The sequence below is a fragment of the Perissodus microlepis genome, chromosome 1, assembly GCF_051167445.1.
Source record: "Perissodus microlepis isolate ML-2025 ecotype Zambia chromosome 1, ASM5116744v1, whole genome shotgun sequence".
NCBI classification, from domain to species: Eukaryota; Metazoa; Chordata; class Actinopteri; order Cichliformes; family Cichlidae; genus Perissodus; species Perissodus microlepis.
The window spans coordinates 19,666,874-19,691,128 of record NC_140461.1 but is presented as its reverse complement, the minus strand read 5'-3'; the positions used below and the strand labels follow the sequence as shown (position 1 = coordinate 19,691,128).

The following is a 24,255-nucleotide window of genomic DNA, read 5'->3' as shown; positions in this document are numbered from 1 at the left end:
TTTTGCAATAAAAAAAAAAAAATCAGGTGGTGTAATATTTCTAATTTTCTTTGTAGAATAAACTCCATGGTCATGGAGAAAATAACTTCATTAAAAAAAATGTATACTGACTTAAGCTTTTGAATTCGTAAAAGAAGCAACAACTGTTGCCAAGGTTACGGTGTAAACCTGTAACCCTGGCAACATCTTAAAACAACCTGCTGACGCATTCAACTTCCTGCATCATAAATTGCTACACTCGCTCCTAATCTTATCGTAACTGTTTTCTTTTATAAACGGACCTCTTTGCAAAAGGTTTAATCTAAAATTTCTCAAACACAAAAAGAAGCCAATGATATGTGCCATATCATAAATAATAAAATAAATAAAGTTATTATAAACGTTACTGCTTACTACACATCCTGAAGAAGCCAAGACGCCATAATAACACTTGTCTGACATTCAGTTTTTGTACTTCTTTGAATTTCTGAGCTCAAGAACATGCTAGCTGCTAACGTAGCTAACTGCGGCAGCCTGCTTAAATAACAGGAAACTCCAAAAAGGAGCGGAAAGATTTTCAAACAGATTTGTAGAACGACAGATCAGAGCGATGAACTTCCATCACTCAGCTAAAAGCTCAGTGGGTTTTGTGCGAACCCCGAGTAAAGGTCTTATTAACTATAGGCCATGTTATCAGGTTTGAATAACATTAACAGAGTAAAGATCTAAAGTAATTTAATCATAAACATCTATGTTACTTTGGGGGGGGGGAGAAGACTTGTATGGAAAGGCTCTTACCCCTGCATGTTCAGGATCACTTGACCCAAAAATCAACAAAATATATACATAATTTCAAGCACATTGTTATCACCAAATATAAATATGTTAAGTTGCATGCCCTTATACACTGGTTCAGCTGAAATGATTTAAGCCTATTGTTTAAGGCTTCCACTTGCTTTCTGCCATCATTTTTCAACATTCAGCAGCAGCAAAAATGTTATGAAAAACTTCATATTTTCACTTTTAATCCTCAGCGTGATTAATATTAGATTAATTTGACAGGCAGTAATAGTGAGCGCATTTTCTTTTTTATATAAATGGATTTTTTTTTAATTTAAGCAACAAAAACAAAACAGTCAACAAAAGTAGCTTTCTTTTATTGCAAGGTACATTAGAAAGGAATAGGTAACATAAACACAGGAGCAAAGTACAATCCAATGCCAGTAACCAATTTTGAAATTAATCATCTTAAGCTAGACGGTAACACAGACTGTGGTCAGAGTTAATGACATTGCAAACTAATGCTCCATAAACAGATCCATCCCCAGTTAAAAATAGAGTCTGTAGCTATTCTCCACCATTACGAGACTGCCCATTATTACACCAGCATCACCATCAGCCCTCAGGAGACCCCACAATGGGAAGAGCCTACATGACTTGACACTTTGCTAACAATTTAGCAGGCCATTTTGTGCGTATCACAGCTTTCATTGGTTCAATATATTATCTTAGAGTACATGATAACTCACTTAGCAATCATGCATGTTTCACACTGTCAGTGTGTAACTGCTACAGATAGGATCCTGTGCGTTTCTGCCACTGGTACATTAACATCTATGTCACAGGATTAGTTTAGAACATAACAGCTTTTTTTCCTCCCAGTTGTGCATTCATACTAGAGAGGGTGAACAAAGGAAAGGTTTGTGGGCCAGAAATAGGACTTTTTCTAATGTTGTGGGACATCAGTGAATATTCGCAATCCATGCATGTTTTGAATCTCATCTTTGAGTGCCTGTGGAGGACAAGACATACGCAATACTTGTGATTAAAATATCAACTATTGCAAATATAAACTACAAGTTTTTGTTAATTGAAGCTAAGAGGACAGACTTAAAAGAGGACATGAAACACTAGATCTATGGAGGTTAATTTACCTCATGGAGTGCTATACAAACCCAGACACTGCAGCTAACAGAAGGATTTTCCCATTTCAGTGCAGCTAGCCAAGTAATGAGAGCCAAATACTGCTAGAGACAAGACGGTAAAAGTGGACAGTATATCCTTGGTTTCTTAACATAAAACTCATTGTTATACCCAGGGGCAGCATAAACGTGATCATGATTCTGTCACTGGTTAGCAAACATAAACTAATGTAAGACTATTAGCTGCAACCCAGTGACATCACGTTCCATACTAACAGAAGAAGGCGCTAAACATGTTTAATCCAGCTTCACAGACAGAGTTACATCTATGTCAGTTTTTGAGAGCAGGGCTCCATGATGTAAATGATCCTTTATATGTGCAGCGTTTCATGTCATCTTTAAAAAAAAAAAAAAACACAAAAAACAAATAACACAAGCACATACAAGGTTCAACACAGACTAAATAAAACATCGGCAATTTTAGATTTAATACATCAGTTTAGACAAGGTTTCTAGGGGTTTACCTGATTGACTAACTGGTGTTGCTGAACAGTCCTTTTTCCTTTAAACTCACTGGATTCTATGTGGATCTCATACATGGCCCCACAGCCACCTAATAACAGCACCGAAACACAGAAACAGAGAATCTTATGACTTGCTTTGCTTGTTTGTTTGCTTCCTTGGCTTTCAGAGTTTTCCTCAGTTCAAATGCACGGCTTCAGGGAAGACCTACATGTCCTACCAGGCAAATTCAACATAGTTGGGATTTCTTTGCATTAGCCGATTCTGCAAACCTAAAACCACATGAAGTGGGTGGGTATCATGAAGGCAGTTAAAGACTTAACCTGGGCTTTTTACTCCAAGACATCTAAAAAGTGGTGTCTGCTGCATCATTTGAGTCTTTAAGCCTTTTTGAGTGGTTGATAAACAAAACAACAATAAAAAACAAGGTATCAGAAAAGGGCCACACTATTGCTACGAAGAAGTTGAGAATAATACCACAGAAAACCAATTATTTTTGTGAATTTTGACTTGATATATTGATTTTATAACTCCATGTGCTCTGTGTGTAGTTCAAAAGTGATACACACATCAAAGGATAATCAATGTAATCAAGTCCGACATTGTCTCGCAGCCTAATGAAGAGGGTATTAATAAGTGGGTGACCAGATCAAGGTGAAGTTAATTTTACTGACTGATTGTTCTTGGTATTAAATGGGCTACAAATACCCTAATCTGTTGGATGTTATTTGCCATCCATCAATTTAAAACAGACTTAGCAGCAGAGTAGGACCAGGCAAAAACAATAACCAAAAAAATAAATTAAATATAATTAAAAAATAGCATCTTTAAGATTGAAAACGTTAAGCTCACAAATCCTTTAATCCTGCATTGGAATGCATCCCTCTGAGGGTCTTTTGAGTTAGCTGACTCAAAAAGCTTCAAATCAGTGATAATGAGTATCACATGATATAAACCAGGGAAAAGTATTTATCCACTGTGTATGTGCAAATAACAGAAAAGTTATTTGACACTTTTACCCAGGAGCAGATCGGGCAGAGCGGTTCCTTACAATAAAAGGAAATAAGGGTGTTGCTAATAAGCAAAGAGAGGAAAAACATGTAATCCTGTCAATCTGGATGATGTATTTGTTTTTAGCACCGTCACTGCCTGTCAGTAATTCCTCATGTGGCAGCTGCACAGTAGATGAATCCTTAAAAATTTACTCAAGAAGGTCTGACACGGTCCCCACTGTGTATGAACCAAAAGTTTTGTGTAGCTTCATTTCCAGCCTTGTCATTTCCCACGTGTTAAGCCGTGCTCCCGTCCCGGATAGCATCTTAGGCGGATCAGGATCATTTCAGCGGATTTAAGTGTTTACCTGATATATCCACAACTTTGAGTGATGAGGCTGAAGGGAACTTCTCCTTCAGTATCTTTGCGATGCGGACCTCTCCGTCGGTTTGCGTGGACAGAGGTCTTTCCAGCTGTCCAGTGACGGCAGTCTGAGGAGGAGGAGATGAGTTTAAGTTCAGCAGACAGTTTCTGCAAACTGGCGGCTAGCATTAAGCTAAAGCTTGACCCTCTGAAATGCACTGCTAAAGGTGTTTTAACCTGATTACTGCGCAGAAGACGGAGTGCAGACACCACAGCGCTGTTCAAACTGCGACTACAAGCCAACATTGTGAAAACGGAGGCACAGCTTGATCAGGGGGAGTTTGTGAAACACACACCGGTTACTTAACTGTCATGTCCTCAGACAGCGCGGGCCCTCAAATATGACGTCACACATCCGGGTCACAAATCACTTTGGGGTTTTTAACACATTTGAGCGCCCTAGTTGTTGCTATTTCTAATATTGCCATTGTATGAATATAAAATTACTATTTTGAATGAATACGAGATTCATACATGTCATTTTTAATAGATTATATGTTATGTATTAATACTGATTGCTATGAAGGTCCTATGTACCATTTAGTACAGTTCTCTTTTCAGTCTTACATTTTATTATTTTATTTTATCATTCTTATAAATAAAATTATACATATTATTGGTTGTACGTGTTTTTAAAGTCACTATTTCTATTTTTATTCTTTAACAATCATGATTATTTTCTGTAACACAGCAATTTAACACTGTAATCCACATGTGTCAAACTCCAGGCCTCAAGGGCCGCTGTCCTGCTTGTCTTCCAACTAACCTGCCCTTGTAGCTTTTTATTGGCAAAGCACACCTGATCCAGGTAATCAGCAGCAGGTAGGGCAGGGATATCTCAAAAACAAGCAGGATGCTGGCCTTCGAGGACTGGAGTTTGACACCCCTGCAATCTATCTATCTATCTATCTATCTATCTATCTATCTATCTATCTATCTATCTATCTATCTATCTATCTATCTATCTATCTATCTATCTATCGACATTTTAACTGTTTCCCCTCTCGAGGTCCCTTCACATGTTACCTATGTACATGGTTGCACACACTAAAAAGTAATTATTGTGAATAATTCCAGGTATTTTCCACAAAATACATTTTTTGTCACAGCAGGTAGAAAAAGCAAACTTACTGTTTTGCTATGACTGTTTGTCCTTGAAGAGATGAAAGTCATTGTCAGTGTGATTCGTAACAAATTAAAATCTCAGCTCTCAAGAATACTGAGCTTTCTGTGCAGGGGAATTCATTAGTGTAGAATTGCTCAGATAATTTTTTTGATTATCCTTAAACGTGTGTTTTAACTTGAACAAGTCTGAACAAGATCAAGCTCACAGTGATGGGGGTTACATCAGGTCTGACTGTGAGGCTTATCTCACTGTGCAGGTTGTGAAGCTCTGCAGTAATGGAGACAGAGGAGCAATCTGGCTGTTGACAGTGAGCTTTTAACCCTTTTCACTGCACAGCCAGGCTTTGTTTGACTCCAAGGATTATGGCCACATACAAAGCTCTGCACCCATCAAGAAAGCCATCCCTGTCAGAGCTACTGACGTCATTACTCTTTAAAAACAAGATGCTACCAGAGAGTCTGAAGAGTGTTCAGCTTCAGAGATGGACAGAACCACTTCAGCTACGCTCACTTTGGTGGTTTTCTTCCTCTGCTGGAGTTGTCACGCCAAGGACGATACTGAAGCTCAATCCTGCCCAGAATACCAGGAAGGTTTCGACGGCTCGTGCTACGAGTTTGTGGATCTGCAGCGATCCTTTCGAGGTGCTGAGGAATGGTGTGAGCGAGGCGGAGGACACTTGGCCTTTATCCTGAACGATGAGACGCAGCAGTTCCTTCAGAAGCACCTGAAGCCTGACAGGAACTGGTGGCTCGGAGTGGCACCTGCTGCTCCCAACCTCACGCTTGACTCTGCTACCACTGAGGGTGAGAGGAGGCACTGAATGACTTCTTATGACTGTATGGACTGTTTGTGAAGCCACATGCATTTCAGTGCTAACATATATAAACAGTTAGAAAAAAGGTTTTGCAAAAAGTTAGTAAAATTATTGCTTCTTTATAATAGACAAGAACTTCTTTGAAACACACTATAAATATTAAGTATTCTGGTGCACTTATTGACAGAAAAGAGGTATAAGTGATCAATGATTATATTACAAAGTGCACCATAAATTTCAGAAATGAAAGCATTATAACCTCTACTGCTATCTCACTGGGCAGCTTGCGTGTGCATTGTAAATAATTGTGATGTGTTTGTTTACTGACATTCGCAGTGAAAGGAGCCCAGTTGGATATCTCAGCCAGCAGGTGTAATGGGAGATAATTCTCACTCTTTTGAACTATTCAATAGGGTGGCTGTCACAAGGCCTGATTTACAGTGGTGTGTTTGTTTCTCTTCACAGAGGACAAGACTTTACCCTTTATTCACCCCGTCTGTTCTTTACTGTCGGAAAGAAAACAAATGGGGATGCAGTAATAACATTTCCACCGCATTTCGCTTGATTATCAAAAGTAATTGTTGTGCTTTTTCAGGTGTTCTCGCTTGGTTGGACAGCTCAGATGTAAGTTACAGTAACTGGGTTAACTTGCCAGAAGATCAAGCAGCCTGCGCGCATGTCCTGAGACACTCAGGCTTTCAGTGGGAAGCTACAGAAAACTGCAGCCAGGAATTTAACTTCATTTGCCAATTTGGTACGCGCCCTTAAAAAACTTCATATATGACAATACAATTATGCTGTGTTTCTTTTTCTTATGTAAATTTTCTTCCTTTTTTTCTCCCTGCAGATTCTGGGAGATCAATTGCATGTGATGGCCAAAATGCTACACTGCAGTGTGGTTCTGGTCAAGTTATAGAGATTGATGACAGTTTTTACGGTCGTAAAACAATCCACTACTGCCGATCCCAACTTACACCCTCGCCCACGTCTTCCCAGGAAGAGTGCAGCTGGATCGATGTAACAGATTATGTAACAGGTATTATGGGTCACATCTTTTTAATTGACTTGATCCAGCTTTTGATAGCAGCTATGATACAGAAACAGAAAAACATGTTTACAATAGGCTGGGCTACTCGTCATTTACTTAACCAGTTATTTACCTCATTACATTTTAGAATGGTAAATTCTGCGGATGCGTGCAGTGTTTGTCTTTATTAAAGCAACATCATCCAAAAGCCAAGAAAAAACGTCACTATTATCAACACTATTATGTTTTTGTTTCTCGATTCGTGTAAAACATAAAAGCCATCATTGCTCTGTGACTGCAGACAAAGGGGTTATACTGCCAGAAACTAAATTCGTGTAATCCCTCCCTGTTGGAGGTGAAAGATGGGGTAGAGTGAATCTACATCCATATTCATAGCAGTATTAGTTATGCTGGAGGGGTTAGTAAGCTTCTCCCTCTTTAAAAAGCTATTATGCAGTCTCACCAGAAGCTTGTAGATACAGAAGGAGGATGTTGAAATTTGATAGTATGAACATTAAATAGCAGCATTCTTTTTAAACAAAAACAACCTGGGCAAGATTTATTTAGATTTAAATCCCATGTATAGTAGATGCAAGAAATCTGATTGGAACACTTATTCATACTTTTTGGGACTTTCCCCGTCTCCTTAAATTCTGAAGGGAGGCCTTTAAAATCTTGATCAGTCTCCAATAACTCCAGTATTTGAAATATTTGGTTGAAATAATATGCCTTCCAACATATAGGTTGTATTTGCTACACAAATAGCTAGAAGCTTAATGCTTATAAAGCGGAAGGATGAGACATGTCCCAATCACACTCATTGGATCAGAGACTGAGTGCATTTCCTGGACTGACTTTGAAGAGATCAAGTGATAAGTTTTATAGGGTCTCATAGCCATTTATCTTGGTGAAAAATGCCAATTTCGTGACACATTTATTTGAAATAATAAATATTTATATCTCACTTGTTTGTCTAGCTAACTCAATTTTAGCATTTATTGTTTTTATTTGCTTTTTGTGTGACTTTTTCTGCGTTGCCTGTAAAGTCTTATCATTAATGTGCAAACCCTAATAAATAAAGTGTGTTTCATTGCCGTTTGCTCGGCTTTCTGTTTGTGTTATTGCAGCTCACTGTCACGGACTGCAGGCCTGCCAGGCTGGAGTAGATCTGAGCACTTTTGGTGAACCATGTCCGGCGCTGGGAAGTTACCTGTCTGCAGAGTATCGCTGCAAAAATGGTCAGATGCACGATTTCTTGTTTTATATACACTCTTTGCACTAAACCCATCAGCCTAAACTCAACCTAAATTCATAAAGACCAGCTGATCAAAACAGATTCCATAGTGCTTATGATGTTATGTGCAAAGATCTTTGACTGTATGTTTCCACAAGTCTAATTCAGTGATGTGATTTCCTCCTAGGGCTTCAGCTGCTGATGAGTAAACTTGCAGCTGTCTTCGATAATGTCACCATCACCGTGAAGTGGCTCCTGCATCCATTCCAGGGAAACTTAACATGCACAGTGAATGCTGGGGATGGCCACACTATTGATCCGTACAACCCAGAAGAGTTAGCAAAGATTTGCAGTTGACCAAATATGTTAGATGGATCTTAGTACTTTATTTATATCACAAACACTGCTGCTTTTTCACAGAATGGAGAGCACAATTATACACAAATTCACACATCCTGGTGTCTTCCTGGTTGGAGTGGAGTGCACTACCAGTGACTGGAATGTCGCAGCTCAGAAGTCCATAACGATTCAGGAGCCAGTTGGAGACTTCAGTGTGATCATGTGTAATGGCCAGAATATGTCAACAGGTGGCACTAAATGCAATGCCCTCTTCAATATTCCAGTTCAAATCCAACTTGCAGTGGAGGCAGGTGAGTCAGTTTGGCAGCACAAGGGGTGCGACGATACGTCTAATAAGCCATTTCTCAAAAATAGAAGATCATTCTGTTCTTATTTTCTGTAACTAGGTACAAATGTTTCCTACACAATTCATCATGAAGCCCATTTAGTCGCAAATCAATCAGTGGGGAGCGGAAAAATGCCACACAATATTACCCTGAATGCAAGCATGGTGGAGAAGCTCAGTCATGGTTGCCACAACTTCACCTTAGCTGCATCTAACAGGGTTACAACCCGCACGGTGTCTGCTCATCTAGAGCTGTGTCTGCTGCATCCCGTTGAAGGCCTGCAGGCCTCTGTGATTGCGGAGGAAGACGTATGTCCCGACTCGTGTGATCTCATCATTAACATTTCACTGGAGCAAGGAGCCCCTGTGGAGCTGCTCTTCACACTCACTGGAGCTGAGGACACTCTGTCGGAGAGCAGAGACATGCTCGCTGATGGCTTGCAAACTTACACATTCTCCAGCCCACTTAAAGGTACTTAAAGCTTGAGTCATGCTCCTGTTAAGATGAAACAAGTACCAGTTATATATGATTTGTGCCCGATTTGGTTAAACATGATCTCTTTTGGTAAAGGATCTTTGCAAGTGAACGTAAGAGCCACCAATGGCCTTTCATCCTCTGATGTCGATGTGGACTTAGACAAGATTCTTGAGGCTTGCCAGAATTACTCTGACTTTTCACCGAGCACCGATGAACATACAGTATGTAAAATATCATTTTAAACAGAAATAATCTGGGAACTTGTGCAAAATATGTAGCCTGTTGCAGAAATGACTGCAGCACAATGACTCTGTTTTCATCTCCAGGCAGATAATGTGAGTGACAGTGACTCTGCTGACTTGAAAATAATTGCTACTCCTGACACTTTGGTTGACTACACTCAGAGGGTTACACTGACAGTAACTGGAACTGAATCACTGCCTAGCAAAGAACTGGCATATGAATGGGAATCCAGTAAGTACAACACTAATTCACTGATCACTAAATTGTGATATGATGCATGGGTCAAGGGAAACCTGGTCATTCAGATCCTTGTTGAAACCACACAAGCTCTGCCTCTGCATCATCGTGAAATTTGTTTTGGATGTATCAGGAAAATACGTAATCACACAACAGTACAATCAAACTGAAACTGTAATCTGTGATCATTACAAGACAAGAAACACCTAGAAGAGTGCATTATGCCCTAAGTCAAGAAAATTTGCACAGAAAATAGTGTCAGATTGCAGTTTTAGCAAACAGAGCTGATGCTGCATTGCATTGCTTATACAAAATGTTTTATGCTTCATCTTGCTATACCACAGCATTATTATGACATCATTATTATTGTGGTCTTATATTGAGACTGTTTCTGCTTTTTTTTCCCACACAGGAGATTGCAAATGCAAAAACAAAACAATGGATGAAACTCATGTGATTGAACGAGAATGCCTCCCAGATCCATTTGAAATGTTCAGATACATTTTAAGAGTAAAGAGAAGGACTTGGTTTAGGAAATGGGCTGAACTTGGAACAGCTTCTAAATGTGTCTCTGTTGTTCCTTCAAAAGAACTCACAGATGTCACCATCAGGTAAAATGGGTTTATTTAGAAACAATGGTATTTGTACAGGATTGCAAAAATGCATCAGGAACTACAACCAGTATAAAAAAACTCAACTTACTTTATCTTCTTAATTCTTGCAGCTGTGATAATTGTGCTTCAATAAATGTGAATGACCAGGCAAAGCTAAGACTGAGCTGTTTGACGACTTGCCCGCATGTAGTTTGGTGTATTGAGGACCTTAAACCTTTGACAGTAAGTCAGGAAACAGGAAATGTAACAACAGGAAATGTGGCTAAATAGACCCGTGTGACAAACAAGAAATAACTAATGAGTTCTCCTCAGGGTAGCCTCGGTAGATGCTACTCCAAAGCGGGAAGACGGCCCCTTACGGAGAAGCACGATGGCAACATTGAATATACCGTTCACAGCCAATATCTAAAAGTCTCAAGGGACATGCAGCAGAACATCACTGTAATTGCTTATGGTGTGTTTTCATGTCATAGATAGACACAGAACGTGTCCTTTAAAAGACATTTTTGATCAAAGTCTAGAAAACAAATTATACCTGATCAGGTATAATTTCAATTTTTTTTTTTTTTTTTTTTAAACAGACAAGAAGGAGCCGGGGTTTGTCAAGTACACACTTCCTATACCAGACCCCGAGCCAACTGAACCACCTACAAACTCAGTAGTCACAACTGATGCACTGATGGATCCCTCAGTGCCCTCATGTAGCATCTCCCCACCGTCAGGAACTGTGCTCGATGCTTTTGACATTACCTGCAAAACAACTTCTTTCTGCTCTACAGGCTGTCTCTATTGCTTCAAGACCAACACAGGTGAGAGTGTAGTGGAGTGTAATTAGTGTTATTGATGAAAGCAATCTCACAGCTTTTCTGTTTTGATAGTTTTATTTAGCTTTTTAGCCCTTGCCACAAGAGGTCACCACAGCAGACAGCAACCACATGTTTGATTTGGCAGTTTTATATCTGGAACGAGTGACCTTTTGTTTGCCAAGTGAATATGTAAACCACTACACTATGGGGCCACTAACTCATGAGCAGAATATAAATAAAGCTTTTGTGGTATTTTCGGGCCACGTGCCAGCATCAGCTGCTGCTTTATCAGTTAAAACAAATTGTACAGCTCAGTTGAGAAATGTTTTTTTGTTAGATCGTAGCGCTTTAAAATAAAAAATCTCAGTAGGTGGAGTTGTCATGGTCTGGGTCAGCTGACCCAGCATTTCTCAGTTTGAACTTTCTAGTGTTTATTTAAGAGTCTCTTTAATTCCAGGGTTGCTTAATGTTTATGGTTTTCTTGTGTTTTCCTCTTTGCGTATTCAGTTTGTTCTTAGTTCCTTATTCCTTTAGAGCCATTCCTCTTTCCTGTCTCAAGTCTGTGTCTATGATCTTTGTCTTGAAACGTACTTAGTGCGTGTTATTAGCTTTAGGTTTACAGTTTTCAGTTTTCTTAGTACAAATCCCAAACATAAGCTATAAACCTGCCAACAGCCTACAATAAATGGTTCACAGTCTGCGTTCAGGTCCTCACACTACTCTCCACTACACATACTTGACAGGAGTGGTTCGAAAAGTTGGTGGTTGACTCCCCGGAGAAAGTAAATTAGTTTTAATTTTGATACTTTATCAACCGATGTGTAGGTACGTAATTGAGAATCAAGTGCAACTGTGCTAAACTGCTTCTTTTGTCCTTTAGGCACTCATCTACGATGCAGTACTTCAAATGAGGTGAGGTCAGTCTTCTTGCCTCTCGGCGATGCCAACAACAAGTACAGTTTGTCTGTTGTGGTGACTGTGAAAAATGAGCGAAAAACAGCAGCTTCAACTGTCATCACTCAGGTTGGTCATCAGTCAATTATTACATTTTCTCAAATACAAAAGGGAAGATTAGAGAAATGCTAATGATTAATTAAATAACCTCAGTTATTGTGTTTCTACCTTAAGGTACGGAAAGGTGACTCCAGTGCCTCTGTTAGCACTCTCCAGTCTGCAGTGGAGGACTCTGTGAGTCATTTAGAGCAGCAAGGTCTGCTCACCGGTGAGGCGCTTGGACAAATATTTGCTTCTGTTTCCGATATGCTGAATACAGTGAGTGGCCAACATCAAAGGGACGAGCGGTCAAAGGTAACAGAATGCAGTTAATGTTATAACTGGACCGGGTAACACTGCTGTGATGTTTACGAGGCCCACAACTTGCGAGTGGAGAACATGATAATCATCGTTTCCTTGTCTTTCAGCTGAGAGAGCAAATGCTGACCAGAATGAGTACAGTTCTGCAGGACTGCCCCAGCAACACGACTCAGGAAGTGCAAGTGACCGCCAGAGCTGTGGCTGGGCTCACGCACCGCTCAGAGGAGCTCAGTCCTGCTGCTCAAGTATAATACATTAGATATGCAATAAAGTTCAGTGCAGACCACCTGCTTTGATAAGGCTGTAACAATACCTGCTGTCTATTTGCATTATTTATTCAAGGATCAGTCTGAAGTGTCTAATCAGTCAAAGCTGATTAAAGACTAAAAATGTGTAAAACACAGCAGGATTAAGTGAAACCAGTATTCAATCATGCAAAGTCAGTCAACTTCTTGAGTAGGACTCTTGAGAACTTTGTTTGTTTTTTGGTCAAACAACTGTTGAATTTAACTGTGCAATGAATATATTTTGCAGCAACACCAAGCTAAAAAAAAACAACAAATTAAATACCCATTTAAACTACAGGTTTAGTGTAATCATCAGCCTTTTTTGTAGGCTTAAGGCAAATCAACACTGACCCTTTTGTGGTTTCTGCTGCTGCATTTCCTCTCTCCAGGAAGAAGCGGGTTCTCTGTTGGTAGACCTCAGCTCCTCCCTCAACAGTATCAGCATCAATCAGCAGAGCACAGATGATGTAGAACTGGTGCAAGCAGCTGCACCCATAGTTGAAGCAGCCAGTAATATTTTGAATGTTTCATCAAATGTGAGAACAAAATTATGACATATCATGCTGGATGTCATTCCTACGTCCACTGCGGTCTTTACCAAACAAGATGTTGTATGTTCTCCTTAGAAAAAAGTCTCAGAGTTTCTTCTGACTGGGATAAATAATGTCCAGAGTGCTCTGCTGAATAACAAAGAGCTGAACGGAGAGCCTGCCATCATTGACTCTGGTCAAATCAGTGTGTATGTGAACAGGTAAGACATAACAGGCTCTGACTTGGACTTGTGCTCAAGAATTCCTGAAGATAATTATAACACCGTCTTCTCCAGGATTTCTCCAAAAAGCATGCAAATGCTGGATATAAATGCTCAGAAAAACAGCTCCTCGAGTTTTTCCTTCCCTGCTCTTCCTCCTCATATTGTCTCTCCAGATGAGCCAGTGGACGTCAGAGTAAGTGTTTGCACACTGGAGGGAAGTGGACTCATTAGTGGACATCATCATCAGTATATTTTTGAGAGGTTTTTTTTTCTGTTTTCTGTTCTAGTTTTCTTTTTTAGTCAGCATTTGTTTTTTCCTATAGCTGAAAGTCCACAGTTTAGATTTGATGAACGTATCATTTTACTTTTAACTCCAGCAATAAGAGATACAAACAGACCACCTTATTTGTAGGGTTTTCTCTCTTTTCTGGCTTTGTAAACTACAAGATGTTGGAACCATTTAAAAAAAAACAAGTAAAATCGTAGAAATAAAAGCGAGAAGGAAAAGGTGCGACCCCTGTTTTCAGAAAGCAAAAGCAAAGTTTTGTAGATGGAAAAAAAAAGGCTTCACCAAAATCATCTGAGCCTCTATTTATTGTACCTACTTTCTAGATGATGAGTTTTGAGAAGAATCCATATTCTTGGAAGGAGGAGAACATCACAGGAACTGTGGGATCCGTTTCCCTCACCAGAGTGAATGGCAATGTCATTCCTGTTGAGAACTTACCTGAAGAGATAGAGGTACTATTGTATAAGAGATACTTTTATTTGCTTTAGTTTAAGAAGCATTTGGGGCATGATGTCTTTTCTGGAGTTTCAGATTCTCCTACCCCGGCTTGACAGTGGACAGGAGAACAGCACAGTCCTGGACCTCGCCAATTTCAGCACATTAATAATTGACGTTCCCTCTCCGGATGTAACACTGGTGCTGAAAACTGAGCCTTCTGAAGACATTTCCTTCATACTCTTCCTGGGATATAAAGATTATCCAAGTGATAAGGATTATGTAGCCAAGACAAAGATCCCTATAGAGAGCGCAAGAGAAGGTCAGTATTTTGTTTTTAGAAAAGAATATTAGGGTTGCATATAATTAATGTCAATTCTTTTTATCTGGGCTTCTTTTTCTTAAAATAACCGACATCCACCGACAGCACAAACGCCTAAAACCAAACCTCAGCCTGATTGAAATGCTGTGGTGGGACCTCAAAAGAGCTGTGCATAAACTAATGCCTAAAAATTAAATGAAGAACCATTGTAAAGAAGACTGAGCCAAAATTACATCACTAAGTTACTGCAGCTAAAGGTGGTTCTACAAGCTCTTGCCGGGCGTGGTAGCTTTCTTTTTCACGTGACTGCAGAACAAACATCCTTTTCATACTTTGCAGATAACAAATAACAGTAGATCCCATTCCTGTGTGGTCATGCATGGTGAATAATGTACTGTATAGTATAATGTAGATGTAAATCTGCATTAAGTTGAAGATAGCTCTCAAATTGTGGGAACCAGAGCCACATTATGAGGGCATCTCTACCTCATGGAGACAAGGATTAAGCATTAAGTTTATGCAAGCAGTAATTATGGTTAAAGTTAGAATGAGTCTTCTTAAAATTGTCTCTGTCCTCTGTTATAACACAGAAGAAAAATTTACTTGGGTGCTGAGTCCCAAAGACAGAACAGATGATGTTGGTGTGCACTACCTTGTTATAAAGCCCATTGTAGAGCCAGGAATCAAATCCATCAACGCCAGTGTTACTGTCATCTCCATTGCTGCCCAGTGCAAATACTGGAATGAAACTGGGTCTTTTTGGAGTGAGGATGGCTGCAGGGTAGGTGGAAAAAAAATCACATCCAAACTGATTGCATTATTACTTCCTTAAAATGTGGAGTGTGAGGTTTGATCACCTGGCTTCCTGTTTTGTTCACAGGTTGGTCCACTCACCACACCTTTGGTCACTCAGTGTCTCTGTAACCACTTGACTTTCTTTGGCAGCTCCTTCTTTGTCATGCCTAACTTAGTGGATGTGTCACGCACCGCTGAACTTTTTGCTACATTCACAAACAACCCCGTTGTGGTGTGTTTTGTCGGAGCCATTTTTTGTGCTTATCTATTGGTGGTGGTATGGGCGCGCAGGAAAGACATGCAAGATTCAGTCAAGGTAAAGTAGAGCTTCACCAGTTTACACCTTTTGCTTTTAAGAATTTCATGCTAACCTTCAATGTTTCATCTTGATTTTACTTAAATTTTGTCTTGAAATTCAAATTTTATCTTTTTTTTTTTTTTTTAATCCTAAACATTGCCCCGTTGCATCCACTTCCAGGTCAAGATAACAGTTCTTGAGGACAACGACCCCTTGGCTCAGTATCGTTACCTGCTGAGTATTAACACAGGACACCGACATGGTGCATCCACTTCCTCTCAGGTCAGTGATGTTGATGCAGACTTGGATGGACTCACAGCAAAAGCAAAACCATCTGATGTTTTTGTTGAACAACGTATGATTGTGGTATCCTGATGGCTCTCACCATCCAAGCCTCGACTAACCATTTAGTTATTTTTTTATTTTAGGTAACCATAACTCTGCTGGGTACAGAGGGAGAAAGTGAGCCCCACCACCTGACAGATTCGGAGAAGCCTGTGTTTGAGAGAGGTGGGGGGGACATGTTTCTGCTGACCACACACTTTTCTCTTGGAGAGCTGCAGAGCATAAGACTGTGGCACGACAACTCAGGAGATCACCCTGCGTGGTACGTGGGTTAAAGGGAAAAAGACTAATGATAAGCTTGAGCTGTATCAATATTTTTGAGGATCTATACTTCAATCAATGTGCAGGTATGTTAGCAAAGTGATGGTGCAGGATCTGGAGACTGGTCAAAAGTGGCACTTTCTCTGTAACTCCTGGCTGGCTGTAGATATGGAAGAGTGCATTCTCGACAAGGTATTCCAAGTAGCAACGGAGGTGGATCTAAAGAGATTTAGGTGAGACTTGTCATTTATTCCTGGGATTTTGAATCGACTCTGTTTTTGGAGTTTGTTTTCTTGACTTTAATTTCTTGAATCACTTTTCTTAAAAACTTTTTAGTAATCTGTTCTTCATGAAGACAGCCAAGGATTTCCGTGACGGCCACATCTGGTTCTCTGTCATTAGTCGACCTCCGTGCAGCACTTTCACACGTGTGCAGAGAGTGTCCTGCTGTTTTTCCTTACTGCTGTGCACCATGCTGACCAGCATCATGTTCTGGGGCATCCCCACAGACCCCTCTGAGCAGACGATGGACCTGGGTAAGTAACAAAATATACACAAAGCTTTCACAAAGCTGAAAAACAACAGTAGATAAGTACTTTTGTAATGCAAAGTGTTTAATATTTAATACAAGAGTTTTTGATACTTCTGCATCATAAGTGTAATTTTTATTTTGTTAAAAACTTTATGAATACAATCAGACACATGCAGCAAATTATGCAAATTAAAATTCATATATGCAAATTGATGTTTAATTACTTTTTGTTAAATAATTTGTTACAAGATTCAATAAACACAACAGGTTCAAATATTTTGATTTTGATGTGAAGAGAAATATCTCATGGTTGATGTGGAGTTTGATGCTCATGATGCTCATGTGAGTTTTGGATTCCTGCATTAATTTTATTATACTCTCCATGAATTCTTGTGTTTTGTTTCTTGTTTGGTTCAGTTTTGGGGGCCCTGTTCCCAGTTCAGGTTTTAGAATTGAGTGTTATGATGTGTTTCAGTTTGTTCTAACATTTTATTTCAGTTCATGGCTTGATTTTAGTCTGTTTCCCTGTCTGTATTCCCGTTTCTTTGTTTATGCGCTTGCTCCTTCTGCATCCCTGACTTCCTGCTTAATGGACACCTTTATGGATGGATCAGGTCTGCTCCTCCCTGATTTTACCTGTTGTTAAAAACTTTCTCATACATCCAGTCCTCAGCTGTGTCTTGTTTGTCTATAACTCTGTTGCATATTTATAGCCCCGTCTTCTCTTTTTTTGTGGTTTGGTCACAGATTACTTTGCTCACTTGTTTGTTTGGACTTACACTTAGTTTTCAGTATTAAAAGCTTTTCTTTAATTGCACATTTCCTTACCTTCAAGTCTATACACCGTCAAAACTGACAAGATTTAAAAATTTTACATACGTGCAAACGAAAAGAAGAATATCTGATTGATTTTTTACAAAAGATTTGGTAGCAGGAGTAAGTAAGACCAACATAAAAAGATTTAATCTTTCATCAGTGTTCATTAAAACCCAATTCAAAGTAAGACTTTAACTTGGCAGGTCACATCGAGTTTACCTGGCAACAGGTTATGATTGGAGTTCAAAGTTCAATCATCATGTTCCCCATCAATCTGCTCATCGTGAGTATCTTCAGAAACACTCGTCCTCGAGAGAAAACCACCAAAGCAGATGCAAAACAGGGGAAGACTGTCCGAGTTTCTCCCTCACAGACGTCGTCCCCACAGAAAGAGATAAAGGACATCACACCAGATACCGTGATGAAGGTGAAGTTTATGTTATTGGTACCTCTTCAGTGTAGTACCAGTAAATATTTTGTTCTCCATGTCTGAAGAGCTTGGTGTGGTTTCTTGATTAGGACATAAAAAGAATTGCTCAGTCACTCTCAAAGGCCATGAAGAGCCCACTGCCACATCTGGAGCTCCATCACGGTCAGCAGGCTGACATCAACAGTCTGCTGTCTCTGGTGGAGGACATCATCAGACAGCAAAACCAAGCCGCTGAAGACTTCTACACTGATTCTTCAAAAAAAGATCAAGCTATGATCCTTAGTTTGGGTGCGGTGAATCTGCAAGGTAAACTGCACTATAATATTATAAATGCTTTTAAATTCTATATATAATTTATGTCCTTCTTTGTGTGTTTGCTTGGACAGAAACCAGTGTGTGGGAGAGCTCTGAAAAAACTTTAGATCTAGCCCAGAAGAAGAGCAACAAGAGCCGGTACCTGTATAGGCAACTGCAGCTTATCGAGAAGGAGCTTGGTATGTTGGGACCTTCTCAGTTTCCAAATCCAGACAGCTACAACCGAGCCATGCAGCAAGTTCATGGAATGAAGGGGCTTCTGGAATACCACCTACCCATGTCAATCCTGGATGGAGACAAGCTCAGCTGTTTCCCCGGGCCAGAGGAGAGTCTTGGTGGGAAGAAGAAATGCTGCCAAGGAGGGCTGCCGTGGTGGTTTGTGTTTATCGGGTGGATACTGGTGATCGCAACCAGTGGTGTGTCAGGATACTTCACTATGATGTATGGGCTGACTTACGGGAAAGACCGTTCTATAAGCTGGCTTATCTCCATGGTGGTCTCCTTTTTTGAGAGTCTTTTTATCACCCAGCCTTTAAAGGTGAGAAACATTACAGTATATGTAGGAGCAGAAGATTTTAGCCCACTTTAGAAGATTTTTTTAACTGATATTTTATTCAATTTTAGAAAATTACTGAACAATATCAAATCCGTTTTTGTGCGAAATACTGCACTGATTTACCTGTATACTGAAATTACTGTTACATTTTCTGAAGACAATCCACTCTAGACAAGCCATTTTTAAATGGGAGAGTCTGTAGGTCAATCTCTCTATCTTTTGCTGCAGGTTCTTGGATTTGCTGCTTTCTTTGCCCTCGTCCTGAAGAAAGTTGACCAGGAGGAATACGGAGAACCAGCCATAGAAGAAAGTCTCAGAAGCCCAGGTAGTTTTATTTTGTATCCTTGTTTTTTTTTTTCTTTTTTAATTTTGCATTGCATCTTTTGCATTGTTTTGTGTTGAAGAACAAAAAATGCAATGCATCTAAAATCTAAAATCCTCCCCCAGACAATCCTGATGCAGTCCAGGCAGCAAGAAGAGACAGCACCTGCAGTTTCTATAAACCACCACCTCCCACTGATATCGAGAAGATGCGGAACAACATGATTAAAGAGCAGAAAGTCTTTGCACTCATACGGGAGATTGTCGGTGAGGAAACCACTTTGATTCAAAGCAAGAACAGGAACTAACATTTTAACAAACTGATGTAAGGGATCTGTTTTTGTTGCAGTCTATACGGGATTTATGTGGATGTTACTCCTGGTGGCATATGGTCAGAGGGACCCCAACGGCTACTTTCTGACTCAACACATTCGCAAGAGCTTCAGCAAAGGCGTCTCAGACACAATGAGCATTCAAGATGTGTTCAACTGGGCAAACACGACTCTGCTGAGCAACTTGTTTGGAGAGTACCCAGGTCAAATATCAGTGACGCTAATTGGCACACAGAATGTTTTACATGAATCCCTTATGAAATTTGAAAATCTTTTAGTTTAGTTTTGATAGGTTTTTTTTGAATAAATAGCTGAAGCTTATCTCAATTAAAAACAATTTTAAAAATGTAACAATTAAATACAAGATATTAAACAACTCCTGAGAATTTAACAATATTACCCATGTGAAACTAACTCTATATTTATGTAGTAAAGCATAAAGATTCATTAAAATTTCTTCTTGTCATTTGGAAATTGGTAACAGGATTTATCACTGATGGAAACTCAAGGCTTGTGGGCAACGCTCGTCTCCGCCAGGTGAGGGTGCAGAAAAACTCTTGCCACATAGCTCGATCCATGCAGGAGTCTATCCCCGACTGTCACACTCCGTACTCATGGGAGCTGGAGGACATGGGCTCCTACGGCCCAGGTTGGACTCGACCTGTAGGCCGTAATGCTTCAACGAACATTCACGACCCGTGGAAGTACAAGTCTCAGCGTAAACTGAGGGCCTACCCCATCTGGGGCAATGTGAAGCTCTACAGAGGAGGAGGGTTTGTGATGGATCTGGGGCCAGATTTCCAAAACTCCAGCAGGTAGTTAATTTTAATTGCGGGTGAAATTATTGCACTTAAATGGCATAAAGAATAAACTGAAAATATTTAGAATTCAGAGCATTTATCAAATAAAAATATTAAAATTAAAATATTGTTTTATACATAATAATTGCAGTTGTAACTTGTGGGTTGCAGGTTTAATTACTCTTATTAAGACAAAGTAAACCTAAATGTATGATGAGTAGACAGGAGCCATTGCATTGGTCTCCAGAAATATGACTATTATGACCAAATAAGTAATTTGCTTCTCAAAAAAAGATCCACATCCACATGGCTCAGCTGATACTCTTCTCAATGAATATTCACTTTATAAATCACATCTATGCTACACTTTGGGCTACTTTAGCCTGCCCAGAGTTGCAGCATGTAGCAGCAGGCAGGTTTTCAACCATCTCCTCCTGAGCTGACTTAATCACTGTCATATCTCTTAACACTGATAGATGCTTTGCCCTTGCTGGTCAGAAGATCCCATTTATACTGGCAAATCTAAATTTCTGCAGATAGAAAAAACTATCTTATCTTGAGTGTCCCTGACTGGTTCTGATTTGTCTTTTTTATCCTCGTAGGAAAGAACTGTTAGTCTTGAGTCACGTTTTAAAGTACAAAATCTGTAAATTACTTCGTTTATCGTTGCTGCTGTAGAACCCTTCAGTACCTTTATGAGAACACCTGGTTTGACGTGTACACCCAAGCAATCTTTGTTGAGTTCACTGTGTACAATGCCAATGTCAACCTCTTCTGCATCGTCACACTCATGCTGGAGACCACAGCAACAGGTAAGTAGACCAGATGTAGATATTCTGTGTGAGTTGCACAAATCCTCAACCGTTATGAGAACCACCTAATCTGTCATACCGTGTTTCCAACAGGAGCTTTCCAGTTCCGCAGTGAACTTCAGACTGTGCGTCTTTACCAGTCGACCGGTGGCCTTCACATCTTTGTCATGGCCTCTGAAATCATCTACTTTCTTTTCATCATCTATTACATGTTTGTTCAGGTGCACAAGCTTTATCTTTTCTTTGCTAATATAAATATAAATTATTACAAGTGAAGGTATACAGTAAATATGCTCACCTGATTCTGCTTCCTATGTGTTTACAGGGGAAGTTGATGAAGAAACAGAAATGGACTTATTTCAAGAATAAGTGGAACCTGCTCGAGTTGGCGATCATCATTCTCAGCTGGAGCGCCCTGTGTGTTTTCATCAAGAGGACTTTACTCGGGAACAGAGACATGAACTATTACCAGAACAACAAAGAGCAGTAAGCAATAAGAAATGCTGTAAGTTTATGAACCACTTATGTATTGCTCTGCCCACCAGGAGCTGCACAAATCAGGTTTTTTTCTATTTCTCAGCATGCAAGGTCACAATTTAGTGGCTCTCCAGTAGCATGACCATGCATTGATAAAACTAATTCACTTTGGCAGAGAGTGCATACATCATGCTGTGCTACTGGTAGTTTGGGAACACTAATTTTAGCTAAAACAAATCATTTGTGTGTGTGTGTGTGTGTGTGTGTGTGTGTGTGTGTGTGTGTGTGTGTGTGTGTGTGTGTGTGTGTGTGTGTGTGTGTGTGTGTGTATAATCCCTGTGAGGCAAAAGCTCAGGCTTCAGGTTTAAATGGTCTGTTTCAGAGAGTTTTTTTATCTACTCTTGGACCTGTATGATGTGAGGGGCAGCCATTCAAAATCCAGAATGCTTTATAGGGATGGGAAAGGGAGCTAAAATGGTTTGTTTTTGACAGTGGATGAATTGAAGGGCTTTACAAAGGTCTAGTGTAAAGCCTTGAATATATCTTCCCCATCTGTCCCCCAGGGTCTGCTCAGATCAGGGTGAGGACAACCTCATCATTAGACAGCGAGCGCTAGGGTCCGTGTGGATGTTTGTGTGTCTGTCTGCTTTTTGTGACCACGTGGGTTCGTCCACAGAGAATTTACATTACACCAACAACACATCCACCCCGGGTGATGGATTTCAAGCGGACTTCAAAGAAATATAACAGGGATAACTACTCAGCCGAAGAGTGTTCACAACAAAGGATTATTTTTAACTGTGAATCTAGTGAGGCTATCTAAATAGAGTTCAGACTGATATGGAGTTGGAAATGAGCATCAGAGGTCCACTTTAATTCATTTTAACTGGTCTTTTTTCTTATACAATAAGAGATAGCATCTTGTTCAAATAAGTTTTTAATCTTGTGTGTACAAGATGACACAACAAAAATAACTGGTGCACATAAGATAAAAATGTGTGCAGATGGAGAAAAATCACCTTAAGGAAAGGAAAAACATACATGCAATCCACATCAAGAGTAACTGTGCTATATGACATTTTAAATCGTGATTTATGATTGTGATGGTGAAAATATTTATTTGTATTCTACGGTGAGCAATAAAGGCTTTAAAAATAAAACAATTTAAAGAAAATAAGTCATTTTTTTTCTGTTTCTGCTCTGTCCAGGTTCGTCAGTTTCCATGAAACAGCCAAGGCCGATGCAGTGCTTGGATATCTGATTGCCTTTCTGGTACTGCTGGCTACAGTCAAACTGTGGCACCTGCTGAGACTGAACCCCAAGCTGCACATGATTACAGCCACACTGCAGCGAGCTTGGACTGATATTTCAGGCTTCCTGGTGGTCATGACCATCATGTTTCTGGCCTACTCTATTGCTGTGAGGAGTTTCCCACGCTTAACATCAACATGCTGCTGGAGTCCATGTTTCTCTCTCTGTTTTATGTTTACTTTGTGAAATAGAAGTCATTTAAAGGTGGTCACTGACACAGAGGTGAACTTTCTATTTTCCAGTCTAACCTGATGTATGGCTGGAAGCTGTACTCCTATCGGACTCTGCTTGATGCTGTGCAGACCATGGTCAGCTTGCAGCTTGGTATTTTTAACTATGAAGAGGTCAGTATGAGACAATCATAATTCAACCACAGCTCACTTTTGCTGCTCATCCTCCTTCACTATAGTTCTTGCTTCTGGTCCCACAGGTACTAAATTACAATCCAGTGCTCGGTGCTTTCCTCATCGGGTCCTGCATCGTGTTTATGACCTTTGTGGTGCTGAACCTCTTCATCTCCGTCATTCTGGTGGCATTCACTCAGGAGCAGATACATCACAAGGTAACTCACCCACACCAGGTCTGAAATGCTGCTGGTGTTAATGTTCAGTTCCAGTAGAGACCTGATTGTTAACATGTTTTTTTTTTAATGACCTGAGATGAATTAATAATCCTTGAGTTATACTGAATGCTCACTGTTCTTGCAGCCGTCAGAAGAGGATGAGATTGTGGACCTGATGCTAATGAAAATCTGCAGTTTGTTTGGAATCAAATGTAAGAAAGAAGGAGACGGCCTGACCGGGAGGCCAGACACGTCGTCTGCGCCAAATAACACACTCTCAACTATTTCTTCTGGGAATATTCATGATGGATGATAAGTGGGACAGGGATAGAAGGTTAACATTGTGAGACCCATCAAATGCTTTGCTTTAGTTCCTGCTTGCCTTCATTAGCATGATTTAGTTGTCATGTTGTTGTTGCTTTGTAACGCAATATTTTAACCCTTCCAAGTGTCTGTATTAGCATTTTTCTGTGCTGCTGCAGAGCTGGAAGCATTGTGCGGGAAGCTGATGCACTGCAGATGCTAGAAACTGAGGCGATCCTTATTTTATCCACATATGAGGCATTGTACGTAGAATGCAGTTTGTTGTGATAAAGGAAATAAATTAGTATTTATGTGACTAAATTGTGGACAATATGCATTTATTCCATAAAAGTACTCCTGGATATTAGTGGAAACTTGCACTGGCATTACCCTGGCAAGGCTAATCAATACTGTCATTACTGTCCAGTAGTCAGCAGCCATGCCCAGTAGTTAATAGTAATATACTGAGCACTGTGTTGTGCTTA

The 24,255-nt window shown here is 40.0% G+C and overlaps 2 protein-coding genes across 2 annotated transcripts; one reads left to right on the top strand and one right to left on the bottom strand.

The window, feature by feature from the left end:
• Nucleotides 1-1,115: 1,115 nt before the first annotated feature.
• bola3 (bolA family member 3) lies at nt 1,116-4,193 on the bottom strand. Its single transcript, XM_084934129.1, has 4 exons — nt 4,017-4,193; nt 3,784-3,907; nt 2,426-2,514; nt 1,116-1,771 (listed from the first exon to the last, which is right to left on the bottom strand). Exons 1-4 carry the CDS (start codon nt 4,083-4,085, stop codon nt 1,706-1,708), a joined length of 348 nt encoding a protein of 115 aa, XP_084790255.1. The 5' UTR covers nt 4,086-4,193; the 3' UTR covers nt 1,116-1,705.
• Nucleotides 4,194-5,446: 1,253 nt separating this feature from the next.
• Nucleotides 5,447-24,069, top strand: LOC146393743 (polycystin-1-like protein 2). The gene is made up of 41 exons (XM_084925333.1): nt 5,447-5,768; nt 6,375-6,533; nt 6,627-6,815; nt 7,934-8,044; nt 8,228-8,375; nt 8,461-8,690; nt 8,787-9,197; nt 9,297-9,424; nt 9,530-9,677; nt 10,096-10,294; nt 10,408-10,519; nt 10,610-10,751; nt 10,879-11,106; nt 11,984-12,126; nt 12,232-12,411; nt 12,525-12,662; nt 13,094-13,240; nt 13,331-13,455; nt 13,531-13,651; nt 14,071-14,199; nt 14,279-14,504; nt 15,095-15,285; nt 15,385-15,615; nt 15,778-15,879; nt 16,026-16,204; nt 16,290-16,436; nt 16,540-16,739; nt 17,755-17,978; nt 18,071-18,287; nt 18,368-18,834; nt 19,081-19,177; nt 19,300-19,440; nt 19,523-19,708; nt 19,990-20,320; nt 20,984-21,117; nt 21,211-21,338; nt 21,443-21,603; nt 22,803-23,013; nt 23,148-23,249; nt 23,336-23,467; nt 23,613-24,069. Exons 1-41 carry the CDS (start codon nt 5,447-5,449, stop codon nt 23,778-23,780), a joined length of 7,485 nt encoding a protein of 2,494 aa, XP_084781459.1. The 3' UTR covers nt 23,781-24,069.
• The last annotated feature ends 186 nt before the right edge of the window (nt 24,070-24,255 follow it).

Excerpts from the sequence above, each read along its gene's own strand:
- bola3 (XM_084934129.1), bottom strand. The coding sequence starts at position 4,085 with ATGTTGGCTTGTAGTCGCAGTTTGAACAGCGCTGTGGTGTCTGCACTC. Across the intron at positions 2,515-3,783 it reads CAAAGTTGTGGATATATCAG|GTGGCTGTGGGGCCATGTAT; the intron begins GTAAACACTTAA and ends TGCTGTTATTAG. Across the intron at positions 1,772-2,425 it reads AACACCAGTTAGTCAATCAG|GCACTCAAAGATGAGATTCA; the intron begins GTAAACCCCTAG and ends TGTCCTCCACAG.
- LOC146393743 (XM_084925333.1), top strand. The coding sequence starts at position 5,447 with ATGGACAGAACCACTTCAGCTACGCTCACTTTGGTGGTTTTCTTCCTC. Across the intron at positions 12,412-12,524 it reads AAAGGGACGAGCGGTCAAAG|CTGAGAGAGCAAATGCTGAC; the intron begins GTAACAGAATGC and ends CTTGTCTTTCAG. Across the intron at positions 23,468-23,612 it reads AGGAGCAGATACATCACAAG|CCGTCAGAAGAGGATGAGAT; the intron begins GTAACTCACCCA and ends CTGTTCTTGCAG.